Source organism: Scylla paramamosain, unplaced genomic scaffold (assembly GCF_035594125.1).
Source record: "Scylla paramamosain isolate STU-SP2022 unplaced genomic scaffold, ASM3559412v1 Contig60, whole genome shotgun sequence".
NCBI classification, from domain to species: domain Eukaryota; kingdom Metazoa; phylum Arthropoda; class Malacostraca; order Decapoda; family Portunidae; genus Scylla; species Scylla paramamosain.
Genome location: NW_026973725.1, coordinates 122501 through 137500, shown reverse-complemented (window position 1 = coordinate 137500; position 15000 = coordinate 122501). Strand labels below are relative to the sequence as shown.

General features: G+C 36.4%; 1 protein-coding gene across 22 annotated transcripts in view; it reads left to right on the top strand.

Moving 5' to 3' along the window:
* Nucleotides 1–15000, top strand: part of LOC135098418 (uncharacterized) — a 112190-nt gene that overhangs the window by 76588 nt on the left and 20602 nt on the right. For 18 of the 22 annotated variants that reach the window (XM_064000766.1, XM_064000768.1, XM_064000771.1 and 15 more), the window contains one exon: nucleotides 2052–2204. The exons of the other annotated variants lie outside the window; for them this stretch is intronic. In XM_064000766.1, coding sequence (XP_063856836.1) covers nucleotides 2057–2204 — 148 coding nt within the window. In that variant the 5' untranslated portion in view covers nucleotides 2052–2056. The remainder of the gene's footprint in view (nucleotides 1–2051; nucleotides 2205–15000) is intronic. 22 annotated transcript variants of the gene reach the window in all.

Here is a 15000-nt window from a genome sequence, read left to right as displayed (position 1 = left end):
TGGTGATGCTTCTCCTTCCTCACCTCCCTCCTCCCATCCATCTCTCTTACTTCCTCACTCTTACTCTCATCATGTCAATCTTCCTTTACTTTATTATTTGTGTACTTATGTCATTTTTGCTCTTATATATCCAAGTTTTTTTTTTTTTTATTTATTTCCTTTCCAGGTATTTTTTTTATTTAGTTTTTATTTAATTTTCGTTTTCCTTTTTTTCAGTGCGTAAAAGTTTAATACATATTTGTTTTTTTCTTCAAATTAGATTTAGATTTCCCTGAAATTATTAACCTTTTGGCCTCAGTTTATAATATATATATATATATATATATATATATATATATATATATATATATATATATATATATATATATATATATATATATATATATATATATATATATATATATATATATATATATATATATATATATAGTTCATCATCCCATAAACATTTGTAGCGACACAACCTCAGCAACATCCCCCTTCTATTTCCATCTTTCCTATCTTGAAGTATCATCTCAGCTGCAGGTCCTCCCATCCTAATACCTTTTTCTAACACTTTCTAACTGAACTTTGTAACACTGTAACATTCTCGTTAAGGGGGGGATCCGCCTTAATATTTTGAAATTTGGGTGAAAAATATCGGTTTTCTGTTCTAAAGCCAGGCAACACCGTGTATCCATCTACTATCGAATGGTGAAGTCCTTTTTTCTCTACCGCATTTTTAAAGGGCCTAGCGAGCAGCCTTTTAAATGTCTATTAAATGTCCGTGACGCGCTGGTAAAGGAGGAGTATGCATGTTGTTTTTTTTTTTCTTTTACGCTCGAAATAACTATTTTATGAAGAAATAATGAAGTGAAAACACATCCTCATACATCAGGCATCCTCCCGGCCACGAGGCAGCCAGACCCACGCAGCACGCCTCCCAGCCACCAGCAGAGAGAGGAGAGAGGCTGCAAGGGTGGTACGCGCTGCTACTTCTCCTGCTTATATAGCACTTATCCATGCCTTTTTTGAAGATCTACTTCTGAATTCTGCCACAGACATGCCTAAGCTGAAGAGGAGAGTAGAAGAGCCAGGAGATTGGGCAGTGAGAGGAAGGATCGTGTGGATGACGCTGCCTCCCCGCCACCACCACCACCACCAGCACACACGACACCCGCCACAACGCAAGCTGCGCCACCCTCACCACCCCCACCACCACCATCACCACCCACACCTGCTGCTTCCACACCTGTTGGATCATCATCTGCTGCATCGTCATCTGCTACTTTGTATCCATATGTATAAACAAATATAACTGGAATCTCTTATTGTAGTTTTACTTCACTTGGAACACGAAAAATCGGAAGGCAAACTTTGATCGCTGTTTTCTCAAAACCATGGTTTTTCACACACAAATGCTATCTCCTCCTTTAGTTTTTGTCCAATTTGGCTGAAATCTTGGGACAAAAATATTGAATGGTTGTAAAAAATTAATCCGATTCGAAAATTTAGATATAGGTAAAAACTTTTTTTTCAATGATTTTTTTACGTCTAGACTAGTACAAAAATAAAAAAAATAAAAACATATATAAAAAAGAAGATTTTCAAAAATTTTGGATCGGATATATGAAGACATAGATTATGGGGTATTACTGTAAAAGTCACATTAAAATCGGTGAAGAATTGGCGATTCCTATAGAATTTGAAAATTGTCGAAAAAACTAAAAAAAATTCATAAAATTTTTTTTTCACTCATATCCACACCAAATTTGGATATGATGATTAGCATAATGCTATGCATGTACTGTGTGAATTAGAAGAAATTCGCACTATTTCTTAAATATAGGCGGATCCCCCCCTTAACGTTCCTGACACATTCTAACTCCTTTTCATAATATATTTTAACCTTGTAACATTCTAATATTGTAACATTTTAACTGTCTTTCCTAACATCTCAACTCCTTTCCCTAATACTTTTTAACTAAATTTTTTTTTTTACATTCTGACATTCTAACAAACTTTCCTAATTTTCATAATACACTCTAACTTCTTTTGCTTTTGTTCTGCAGGCGCCATGTTCGACCAGGATTCCAGGGTGATCCAGAGCGCCTTCCTGCACGCCATCCAGCACTACAGTCAAAACACCGCGGGCAGGAGGCTTCAGCTTCACGCCTTTGTGGGCATCATCAGTATGGCGGATGCCTTCAAGATCTCCAGACTGAGTGAGTGTTCTGCTTACCCCCGTTTTCTTTGTCTTACTGTCTCTCCTGCTGTTTCTGTTTCTCCAAATGTACGTTTTTTTTTTTTTTTTTTTTTGGTCGAGTTTTTCATTTTTTTTTCAGTTTGCTTCCATTGTGTATATATATATATATATATATATATATATATATATATATATATATATATATATATATATATATATATATATATATATATATATATATATATATATATATATATATATATATATATATATATATATATATATATATATTTTTTTTTTTTTTTTTTTTTTTTTTTTTTTTTTTTTTCATTGGTATGTTTGTTTCCTTTCTCACTCTCGTATTTCACTTTCTTGAAGGCAAAACAATTCGTTATCGTGTAAGTTTTTTTTTTTATGTCATAACATTTCTATCTATTCATAGTACTTCTTTTATTTTTTTCACTTTTTATGTATACTTTTTCTTCCTGGTTGTTTTCCTTATTACAGTAATATACTCGATGTCTTTGTCTTTTTGAAGTGTGTGTGTGTGTGTGTGTGTGTGTGTGTGTGTGTTGTTAATATCCACTTCCATTTGTTTCCCAGGTTGTGTAACTATTTTTTTTCTTTCAGTGTGATGTCGTGCGCTCTGTTCCCTTCCATTCATCGCGCTGCGTTTTCTCCTCCCAAGCTTTGGCTCACGCTAAAGCCGCAGATATATTTAGATTTCTTTGCATTCTATATTTTAATGAAACACCACTATTGCCTTTTGCTTTGTTGTTGTTGTTGTTGTTGTTGTTGTTGTAAAAATAGGATAATGGCCATTGAATGTCTTGCTGTTCATTATTTTGAGATGCTTCGAACTTGCTGAAACTTAAACACATGATTTGATCTTTTAAGTTGTGGTGAAGCTTTGAATTTGTTGAAGTCAGTTGAAGATTACACACTGGGATATTCTAATAGTGACGACATTCTGAAATGTTGACTTTGTCAGACTTAAACACCTAAAAGATATAGACTGTGATGAAACTTTGAACCTTTGGACCTTATCACACACAAACATTGAAAGATACTACACGTTTCTTATTTAATGTAATAAAATTTTGAACATTTCGAACTTAACACAGCCTCACTTTTAAGAAACTAAATTCTAATGGAACTTTAAACTTATCGCACGTAACTCAACAGCCATCATTCTTAAGTATCCAAATTGTAAGAAAACTTTGATGAAATTTTGTACTCAGTACATCTATATACTTAAGAAACAAAATTATAATAAAACTTAAGAAAAAAAAAATTTCGTACCAAGCACAACTAAATACCTCAAGGTCCAATTTTGTGACGAGACACTGAACTTCACTGCCACACTTCAAGATCCAAACTTGCAGGATCAAGGTCACAGCTCGCGATACATTTTGGACCTACCTAAAAGCCAGCAAGATACACAAGCTGTTTGATGGGATGAGAAGCCATGTGAGCAATGAAACAAGGAAAAAAAATGGAATATTGACTTTTAAGTTTGTTTATGGGATTAGAAACCTTACTCTCTGGTTTTGCTTTTTTTTTTTCTTTTCTTTTTTGTTTTGTTTTTGTCTCATCTTTTCTTTCTCCCTGATTTTCATTCTTATTTTTATTTGTTGTTGTTGTTGTTGTTGTTGTTGTTGTTGTTGTTGTTGTTGTTCATTTGTTGTTTTATATACTTCTCTTTTTTTTTCATTGTTTTCTTGTTCTTGTTCATATTCATGTTTTCCTTCTTTTTGCTTTCCTCCACCAACTTATTCATCCTTTCCTCTCTTCTCCTCTCCTCTCCTCTCCTCTCCTCTCCTCTCCTCTCATACCCTCTCCTCTCATACCCTCTCCTCCCACCTCTCCCCTCCACCTCTTCCTCTCAGCATGCATATTAATCATCAGCGAAACATTCTAAAAATCCCTCAATAGGTGACTCGACTTTCGTGAAGCCGTGCGTCTCACAGGTGGATCTTAAAAACTTGCTTGGATCTCCTCAGCATTTTTCGGGAGCAAGTGGAAAAGGCTCGTGGACACCAACAAGGCGGTGAATGGACACGAGAAATTAAAGCCCGTTAAAAGTGGAGTGATAGAGACACTCGGGGACGGAAAAAGATCGGACAAAGATAAGAAGCCAAGGCCGAAAGTCCCGTGCTACAGTACGGGGCGAGCAGCCTTAGGGGAGATGAGGGCAATGTCCGGTGGTAAGGCGAATTATTTCAAGATGAATGGAGGGGAATGGCAAAGAGGTGGTGACAAAAGAAGCCTCGTTGGCATCATGAGCACCTTCCCGGAAACAACGATAATATTCATGTAAAGGGGAGGTGTAACAAAGCAGGGGGTGAGGAGAAAGTCTGCAGTTTTTCGGGTTGTAAATGCGAGATTCAGAGGAAAGACGCGATGCTTTTCTAAGATAAATGCTTGGAAGAGAGAGAGAGAGAGAGAGAGAGAGAGAGAGAGAGAGAGAGAGAGAGAGAGAGACAGAGAGAGAGAGAGAGATGTAGCGGGGAGAGAAACAAATACGAAGTCAGTCAGCTAAACAGACAGACAAACAGATATACAGCCATCCACCCACCCACACACACACACATACACACACACACATACAAAGAAGCAGAGAGACAAACACTAAATCATAAAAAAAAAATAAATAAATAAATAAGGATTAAAGACGATAATTTCAGGACGTTCTTAGCAACACCATTAACGACAACACCACCACCACCACCACCACCAACAACAACAACAACAACAACAACAACAATAACAACAACAACAAAGATGTAAACACGCATGCATCATCATCATTTTCACTGCAGGAAACTCAACATTGAACTCGTATTTACAGGAGAGTTGCTTTATACCTCCTTTATCTCTCCATGTAAAACTTATTGACGGTGAAAACTTTTGTAGCAGCGGGTGAGGCGGAGAGGTAGAAGAGACGTGGTGTTTTTGTTTTAGCGTGGTGTCCCCCAGGGTGGATCCAACCAGGGATCTGTCACGCTTCATCGTGCCGCGTCTCCGTCCCCAGTCCTCCAACAGCCAGCTCTCTCCCGCTACCCTGCCAGATGCAGTCCCTCTTCCCTGTCCCTTGCTTCACCTCATTGCCTTTCTCTCTTTCCCCCTTCTGTCTTTTTCCATAGCACATATTGGTTCTCTTCTTCGTTTTCTTATCCTACTCTCCCGTCCTCGTATTGTGTTTTCTTCGATATTTCGTCTTTTTATCTTCTTCTTCTTCTTCTTTTTCTCCTCGTAGTCTGGATGGCGTCTGTTCTCGTCGTCGCCATTCCTTGTATTTCTTTTCCGTCCCCTTCAACCCAAAGACTCCTCCTCTCCTCCTCTTCCTCCTTCTCCTCCTCCTCCTCCTCCTCCTCCTCCTCCTCCTCCTCCTCCTCCTCCTCCTCCTCCTCCTCCACCTCCTCCTTCTCCTCTAGCAGTCTCTACGTACCATATTTCGTTACTTGTTTTTAATTTATTTTTACTCTAAGTGGGGGCTGAAAGCCTCGTCCTGTTTCTTTTTCATGTTCCTTTTAGTGTATTATTTTTGAGTACCGTGTCACACTTCTTTGTCTCATTTACTTCCAATGCTTAAGTCTTCTGGCTTTTCAACATTTCTTTTAATACTTTACTTTTCTATTACTTTTTTTGGGGGGAGGTTGATATTTACTGTCCCTCTCTCTCTCCTGCGCACATATACACACGCACAGGTATACACAAACACACACAGACTCACACACACTTACTTTTTTTTTTTTTTTAATACTGGGTGTTCTCATTGCTTATTGAAGGGCGATGTGGAATTGGCCTCTGGTGGAGATACTTGTGCAAACTGAAGTGTGCGCTCATCACGGCTAAGATACTGCTCGGTTTATTACGTTAGCATTACACCTGCCTCTCCCTGTTTATCCCGAGGGGCGCCGCGGCCTTGCCAACACTCCAGGACTCTTCAGTGCGGCGAGAAACTCACTAAAATCTTCCCCGCCATCCAGCTCGGGGTCCTGAGGGGAGCGTTAACCCCTGCCTGAGAAATATTCGAGTGTGTGAGCGTTATGCCCGATTATGAGAGCATTTGCACAGTCCCTACACACCTCAATACAATAATAACACTTACCTTCTCTGCTATATGAGCATTTATAAGCGACTATGGCGGCATTAGCGAAATTTCTACAGTGCTCATTGGGCGCTGCGACCTAATGGCTGGCGTTATCAAGGGATTTGGGAAAGAAGGAGCCACCGCCAGAAGTTTGACGGGGTGAGTACATTACCAATGTTAAGGTTTGCTGTGGGCAGGACGCGACGCAGGGGTGTCGTGGAAAGTGGCAGGGTGAGGGAAGGGTGGGCAGGGGAGGTGCCATGGTCATTAAACACACACACACACACACACACAAAGAATGACAAAGATAACAAATGACAAAAAGAAAATAGCAAGATGCAGGATATTTTATATTCATAAAACTTTTATAAAACTAAAAATCAGTCATTGAATATTTATAATGGAATGCAACGTGTTCTGTATTTGGAAGATCATTCTAATAATAATAATAATATTTTTCTTCATCTACATACCGGAGCGATATGATAATGATAAATATTAATTATAAAAAATAATATGTTACAATAATTTTTCTAAAGACATAGAGATAAACACGCCACACAGGGAAGTTGATGAAAGCACGAAAAGCCGCGGCTCACGAACGAAAGGTCATGAGGTCACAAAAAAAAAAAAAAAACACACACACTTAGGGGAAAAGATTTTAATGGGTGGCATGAAGTAGTCAGAGGATGGAGGAGAGGGAGAAAGAAGCCCTGAATCATCCGAGGTAGATTTTTTAGCAAAGGTTTGAGCGAAGAGTTCAGCTTTAGAAACAGGTGAAATGGCAGTGGTGCCATCAGGCTGAAGTAAAGGAGGGAAAGATGAAGATGCAAATTTATTGGAAATGTTTTTGGTTAGGTGCCAGAAGTCACGAGGGGAGTTAGATCTTGAAAGATTTTGACACTTTCTATTAATGAAGGAGTTTTCGGCTAGTTAGAGAAAAGACTTAGTACGATTCCGGGCAGAAATATAAAGCGCATGAAATTCAGGTGATGGAAGGCTCAAATATCTTTTGTGGGCCACCTCTTCATCATGTATAGCATGGAAACAGGCTGTGTTAAACCAGGGCTTGAAAGGTTTAGGTCGAGAGAAAGAGTGAGGAATGTACGCCTCCATGTCAGACACTATTACCTTTGTTATGTGTTCAGCATACAGAGACGGGTCTCTGACATGGAAGGAAAATCAGCAAAATATCTTCTCAGGTCCCCCCAACTAGCAGATGGAAAACGCTTGAGGCACCTCCGCCATTGGGGATCCTGAGGAGGGACTGGAGCGATAGGACAAGATACAGATATGAGATTGTGATCGGAGGAGCCCAACGGAGGAGAAAGGGTGACAGCATAAGCAGGATTAAAGGTTAGGAAAAAAATCAAGAATGTTGGACGTATTCCCAAGACGGTCAGGAAAACGAGTAGGTTGTTGCACTAGTTGTTCTAGGTCGTGGAGGATAGCAAAGTTGAAGGCTAGTTCACCAGGATGGTCAGTGAAATGAGAGGAAAGCCAAAGCTGGTGGTGAACATTGAAGTCTCCAAGAATGGAGACCTCCGCAAAAGGGAAGAGTCAGAATGTGCTCCACTTTGGAAGATAAGTGGTCAAAGAATTTCTTATAGTCAGAGGAGTTAGGTGAGAGGTATACAGCACAGGTAAATTTAGTTTGAGAGTGACTCTGTAGTTGTAGTCAGATGGTGGAAAGCTTGGAAGATTCAAGAGTGTGGGCACGAGAAAAGGTTAAGTCGTTGCGCACATAAACGCAGCATCCAGCTTTGGATCGAAAATGAGGATAGAGAAAGTAGGAGGGAACAGAAAATTTGTTACTATCAGTTGCCTCAGACTCCTGTGTTTCAATGATGAAAAGAAGATGTGCTTTAGTAGAGGAGAGGTGATGTACTACATATTGAAAATTAGATCTAAGGCCGCGTATGTTGCAGAAGTTAATGAAGAAAATGTTGAGGGGTATGTCAAGACACTTAAGGTTGATACCAGAAGAGCAATCCGACCTCGGGACATTTGTGGTCCCTTCCCCAGATGGAGATTCCGAGGCTGGTGTAGGAGTCGCCATATTACTTTAGAACTTTGAGTGAAGGGTGTGTGTGCATATAGTTTTGTGTGAAGAAAGAAAGTTGTCTTTAGAGGGCAGGCTGTGACCGCCCCCGTGTTGTGAGACACAAAGGGAAACGTTCAGTGAGGTCACAGCTGGGTTATTGATAAGATCACAGAGCTTCAGACATCACTGGGAGTAATTATCGTTTCGGCAGGTGTCTACTGCCTCCTCCTGTAGTGTTACGTAGGCAGCAGATTCCCTCGGTATAGAATACTACCAACATGTATTCTAGGATATGTTTGTGTTTCCTATGTAATTCCAAGATTTTTTATTTTTTTTTTTGTAATATATATTGCTGTATTTATTGGTTGAACTTCGACCATTTGACCATTAGATGACGGCACGACAGTAATTGTTTCGTCACCTGAGTAGCTCTAGACGCTATTACCGAACGGAAATTAAAGTGCAAACACTAAAATATTTGAAATATTTGATTACTAAGACGTGTGTTTCGAAACTATACCAGTAACTTGTACCTGACAATTTCATAACGTTCAGAGAAATTATTCTAGTTTGAGGAATAAATTTAATAATTTTCAGTGTTTTGGAGGGTGAGAATAAGTCATTGTACAGCTGCCTGTGTGAAGTGAGTGAGTGTGTGTGGGATTATAGTTTGTCTGAAGATGATGTGAGATGTGTTTGTACCTGCCACGTGTATCAAGGCAAATTATTTTATTTATTTTCTCATAGGGATTTTATAAGTCACATATTGTTGCTGCTTGTTTCACACATTTTGCTTTTTGTCTAATTCTCCTGCAATCACTTACAACGTTTGACTCACCTCCTACTGGTCTCTTAAGTGGTCTTGTATTCTGGGAAAAAAGTATCAACTTTTTATTCTTTTTCTATGTATCCATGATATATATATATATATATATATATATATATATATATATATATATATATATATATATATATATATATATATATATATATATATATATATATATATATATATATATATATATATATATATATATATATATATATATATATATACTCGTATATATATATATATATATATAATTTTTTTTTTTCTTTTGTAAGTGTGTATGGTTAGTGTATGTCTGCTAGTCGTGTTCACTTTGCTTAAGGGAAATATTTATTGATAAAGGGATGGAAAGATCACAGGTCATATACTGAAACTCAGTTTAAATTGATGACGTGTTTAGTCTTGCATTATTAATATTTTGTACATTGAAATTTAGGTGAGGGCAATGATGGAGTACCTTCCTCGTTTACTTCTATGGTTGATCGTTTTGATCCTGAAGAGGGAAAGGATTATGTTGTTCCTTACAAAGTGAGGGTCGGTGCTTAGTTTTGTATTAATTACTGGTGATATTTTGTACGTAGAAATGTAGAAGTGAAGGCTTCCTCGTTTACTTGTATCTTCTACAGGGTAACCTTTTGATCCTGGAGAGGGAAAGGTCATAGTATTGTTCCTTATATAAAGTGAGGGTCGCGTTACGCCTGTCTGAGGGATGATGATGTTTTGTAGCAGCCTGGAGGGAAGGGGGGCATTATTTCTCCTTTGTTTCATACTCGACGGTGAATGAAGCTTGTGGTGCACTCTTGTAGGTGGAAATACGTTGTTTGTCGCTGCAAAAATAATAATGCATAGTTTATCCAGTGTGTTAGGGGAGGGTAAATAGGTTACTCGAGTCGGAATGAAGTGATGTTTGTTGGCTTATCAGACACGTGTATTCAGGATGTCAAAGATGAAGGGAATGTATGTTGCCTTTTCCACGTTAGTTAGACCAAAGTAGATTTGATTTCCTGTTATCAGTTTGTATTTTCTCTTAGAGGAAGTAATTGCTGACGACGAGGTGAGGCAAAAAGTGTGAGTGAGTTTCTGAGGTCGAATGAAGAAAAGTTATGTTGCTAAATTTATATCTTGTCCAAGGTGATTTTCTTTCTTGTTTAGTATAAGTAAAAATATTTCATCAAGTAAGATATCATTGAATGAGACGAGTGGATTCCAGCGTTCCAGTGAAGAAAAGGCAACATTATTTCCTCTTATCCATTATGTGAGTATGTAGGTTTTGCTCACGTGCAAATAACAGTAATGTCAGGAAGGCAGTGTTTATTGACCAAAGGCATGGGTGGATCCCGGGGGTCAGGAGTGCGGAGAAGTAATCTGTTGCTTTTTTCACAGTTTGGGGTGATGAAGGCTTTCGCTCTCTCGTTTATGTGAAAATAATCGGTGAGGTGAGATGGTGTGGCTTTGGCAATAACACGTGTGAAGGAAACTTAATTGTTGTTTTCATCCACTTCATATGAAATTGTTTTTTTTTTTTCTTCTTCTTTAAGTGAAAATAAATCAAGTGAGGCAGGTTTTTTGTTCAGTGACGTGAGTGTGTTGTACAGTTCAGAAGTGAAGAAAATGTATCTTTTAAGCATTTTCTGGGATTTTTTTTTTCTTATGCATATCAAAATAATGAGGCGAGGTAGTTTGTCTTGGTCAACAAACGCATGAAAGGAGTGGGTTTCTGAGTTCAGGAGAGAAGGAAAATTATCTACTGTTTTCGTCTATTCTCTACGAAATACTTCTTTGTTCTCGCATGAATACACTGAAAATAAAGAAAATAAAGGTTCCCCACTCAGGTGAGCTGGTGGGCAGGTGAGGTCAGGGTCACAGGAGAGAAAGAGGGATTAATACTTTTTTCTTATGTTAATAAGGAAATAATGGTATGAACTTTGAATTAAGAGGAAGAAAACTTCCAGAGCTTTCAAAAATGGTATGAACTTTTGATTAATGTAAAGAAAAGACCTGTGTCTCCCACTACCACGCACCAACAAACCTAACTTTTATTTTCATTTCACATTAAGTTATAAGCCAGATTTTTTTTTCGATGTTTTTTTTATCTTTTTTTTTTCGCCCAGTATACATTTTTATGTTTATATTTACTTTAGAACTTAATGTTACTTTACAATTTAGTGGAAATGTATGTGTTGCATATAAACAGTGTGAAATGTCTTGTTCTTTTTCTGCTTCACTCTGAATTATTTGCATTTGTTTAGTTAGTTTCTTTGTATAAGAAGCGTGTTTCTTTTCATTACAGTGCCGCGAAGATTTATGCTCTCTGTTTACAGGAAATTTGGAATGCGGTACTGTTAAATTTTGAACTCTGCGGGTTTATTTATTTATTTATTTATTTTATTTATTTATTTATTTATTTATTTATTTATTTATTTTGCTTACATATGTTTTTTTTCGTAGTTTTCATTGGGGCTTTGGATTTAGATTTAGATTGAAGATTTAGATGAAGAATTGGAAATGGGATGTTATTATTATTTTTATTGTTATTGTTATTATTATTATTATTATTATTATTATTATTATTATTATTATTATTATTATTATTATTATCTTTTGTTCAGTTGGGTTTGCTCCGGTCCAGAGCCTCCTTATATTGGCATAGTGGGTTCAGCGGCGCACCGTGAGTTGCCACCATGCCAATATAAGGAGGCTCTGGACCGGAACAAAGCCAGTTCCCCTGAAGAAGATGTAGGTGAAACCGGTCGTGAATAAACTCAACTCCATATACCTCCATTATTATTATTATTGTTATTATTATTATTATTATTATTATTATTATTATTATTATAATTGCAGTTGTATTTTTAATTAATATTGTTGATTTTTGTTTCTTTATCTATCCATATTTCTCTCTCTCTCTCTCTCTCTCTCTCTCTCTCTCTCTCTCTCTCTCTCTCTCTCTCTCTCTCTCTCTCTCTCTCTCTCTCTCTCTCTCTCTCTCGTTTAAAGAAAATAGTTTATGTATGTAATTTAGGTAATATTTTAAGCGCTACATTTTGATTAAATATTGAGAACTTGAACCTAATATATTGTTAAGTATTGGTGTTGAGTAGTATGTATTTGTTTATTTTGTTTTATTGTTGCGAAATACAACTTCTCTGTTTTTCCAGTTTAGTTCAGTGAAGAATTTAAATGTTACATTTAGACGAAATGTGGGGAAGCTGCCTTTATTTTATTGTGCATTGGAGTGTAAAATTTTATGTATACATTTATTTATTCATTCTTTTTATTTCTACATGTGTATTTTTATTTTCACTCATTTTCTTCACAGGTGAGCGGGGATTCCCACGAAGTGTTGAATTTGGATGTGTTGTGTCACGTGTCTGTGTGGAGCTACAGGCACTTGTTTATTTGCTCTTTTGTATTTGTAGAGATCTTTTTTTTTTTTTTAATCATTATTTTCACTTCTGTGACTAATTAAGACTACATATGTGTAAGATTTCAACGTATTTCGTTTTCTTCTATTTTCTCTTTTGTCTTGTTTTTGTATGTGGAATTACTTGCACTTGTTTATCTGTATGTATTCCTTTATTTGCCAGTTTTGCTTTGAGCGCTTCACGGAACTTTATGACATCAAGTAGCACAGGATTGTTGCCAGAGACAGAGAGAGAGAGAGAGGAGGGGGGGAGGGGAGTACATAACGTGTGGTGAAGGACGTTACTGCCTCCCATTAAATCTACGTGCGCTCTGCATTAACAACAAACGTCAAATCAACGTGGGCAATGGAATTAGAGCGAAAGTGAAAAGTATGCAATAAAGGACAATAAACGGGTATAGTCACACTAAAATTGCCCTTCGTACGGGTACAAAAAAAAAAAAAATATATATATATATATATATATATATATATATATATATATATATATATATATATATATATATATATATATATATATATATATATATATATATTAAAGTGGAACTCAGTCTTAGTAACACCACATTAGCTTACTGGGTTAAAGAAGGAAAGAGTGCTTAGCCAAAGGAACAACAGAACAATAACAAGAAGAGAAGGAGGAGGATAAAGAAGAAGAAAAAGCGAGCATATCCAAGAGAAACGAAGGGAAACAACTTTTTAGGGAAACACTTCTAGTAAAGTAACTTTCTAAATTAAAATGAAAGAGTGTATGACCAAGGGGACAACAGAACAAGAACACTAACGAGAACAAGAAGAGGAGGAGGAAGAGAAAGAAGAAGAAGAGTGCATGTCCAAGAGAAAATAAGAAGGAATGCAAAAGTATTAAAAAAATGAATGAAGACAAGAGAATATGAAAAAAAAAGATGAAATATTTCTGAAATAAGCGAATACAGGAGAAATTTAAAGATACCAAATAAAAAAAAGGAAAAGTACATGGGTAAGAAAATAGATAAAATGGAATGGAACAAAAGAAAAGAGACGAAAGAAAAAAAAAACAGTAAATATGGAATGAAAGAATAGAATGAGAGATGGTACCAAATTTAAGAATGAAAAAAAATGCATATTGAAGAGAACAGAAAAAGGAGAGAAAGAGAAAAAGGGAAGAAATAAAAGACATGGAAAATGAAGAACGATAAGGAATACCTTTGGAAGGAAGGAGCAGAAAGGAAAGATGAATATTCGAAATTTAAGAAGGAAAGAGAGCGTAGCCAAGGGAAAAGAGGAAGAAGGGAAGGAAATGATGAAGAGAAGAGAAGGAAGGTGAAAAAGGAGATAGGATATTTGTAAAATGACGTAATAGGGGGAGAGAAGATGATGATAAATTTAAGAATGAAATATTGCATGGTCCAAAGAACAAGGGAAGATGATGATGAATGAATGGAAAGAAGAAAAAAGTGAAGAAGATGGAATACTTGTGGAATGGAGGAATAGAGAGTGAATGGATGAACATGAAATATAGGAAAGAAAGAGTGTACTGATAAAATAATATTGAAGGCATGGGAAGATGAGAGAGAGAGAGAGAGAGAGAGAGAGAGAGAGAGAGAGAGAGAGAGAGAGAGAGAGAGAGATAGAGATAGAGATAAAGGAATATCTGTCGAATTAATGAATATAAGGAAAAGTGGAAAACTACTGTGAAAAGAGAATGACAAATGAAGATGAAGGAGAAGGAGAAATATTTCCGGAATGAGCGAAATAGACAAAATGCGTGATAAATGATATAAACAAAGAAATTATGAAGAGATTCTAGAAAATAGTCAAAGTGAAAAACAAATATAATAGGATGAAATTAATGAAATAGGAAAATTGCATAGCCAGAGAAGAGAAAGACAAATAAAAGAGGTGCAATACAAAGTAAATGAGGAAGAAAGATGATTGCTCATAAAACGATATAATAATAAAAAGAAAATGTAAATAGAGTATTGAAAATAATGAAAACAGAAATGTGTAAGGAAAAATAATTGAAGAAATTTAAGAGTAAATCTGAGACAAAAAAAAAAAACACGAAATGGAAGGAATAAATTTAAAAGATTGAAAAGATGTAGACGCGAAATGATAGAACAACGAAAAGAAGAACACATAATAGAAAAGTAAAAAAATAAATAAATAAAAAAATAAAAAAATAAGGTAAACATTAGAGACGCTTAATGGAAAAAAAAAAGGATATGGGAAAAGAATAAAGAAAAATGAAGGAATATCAGAGAAGGAGGTAGAGATAAGGATGAAAAATGCGAAAAGGGACGTATGGAAATCTAGGAAGAGGAGACTTGAAATGAAGGCAATAATGGAGAAAGAGGGGGAAAAAAAAGAACGGTAAGCGAACGAAGAGGATGAGGAGAAGGAGGAATGAGAAAGAGGAGGAGAGAAAATTGAAGGACGGACT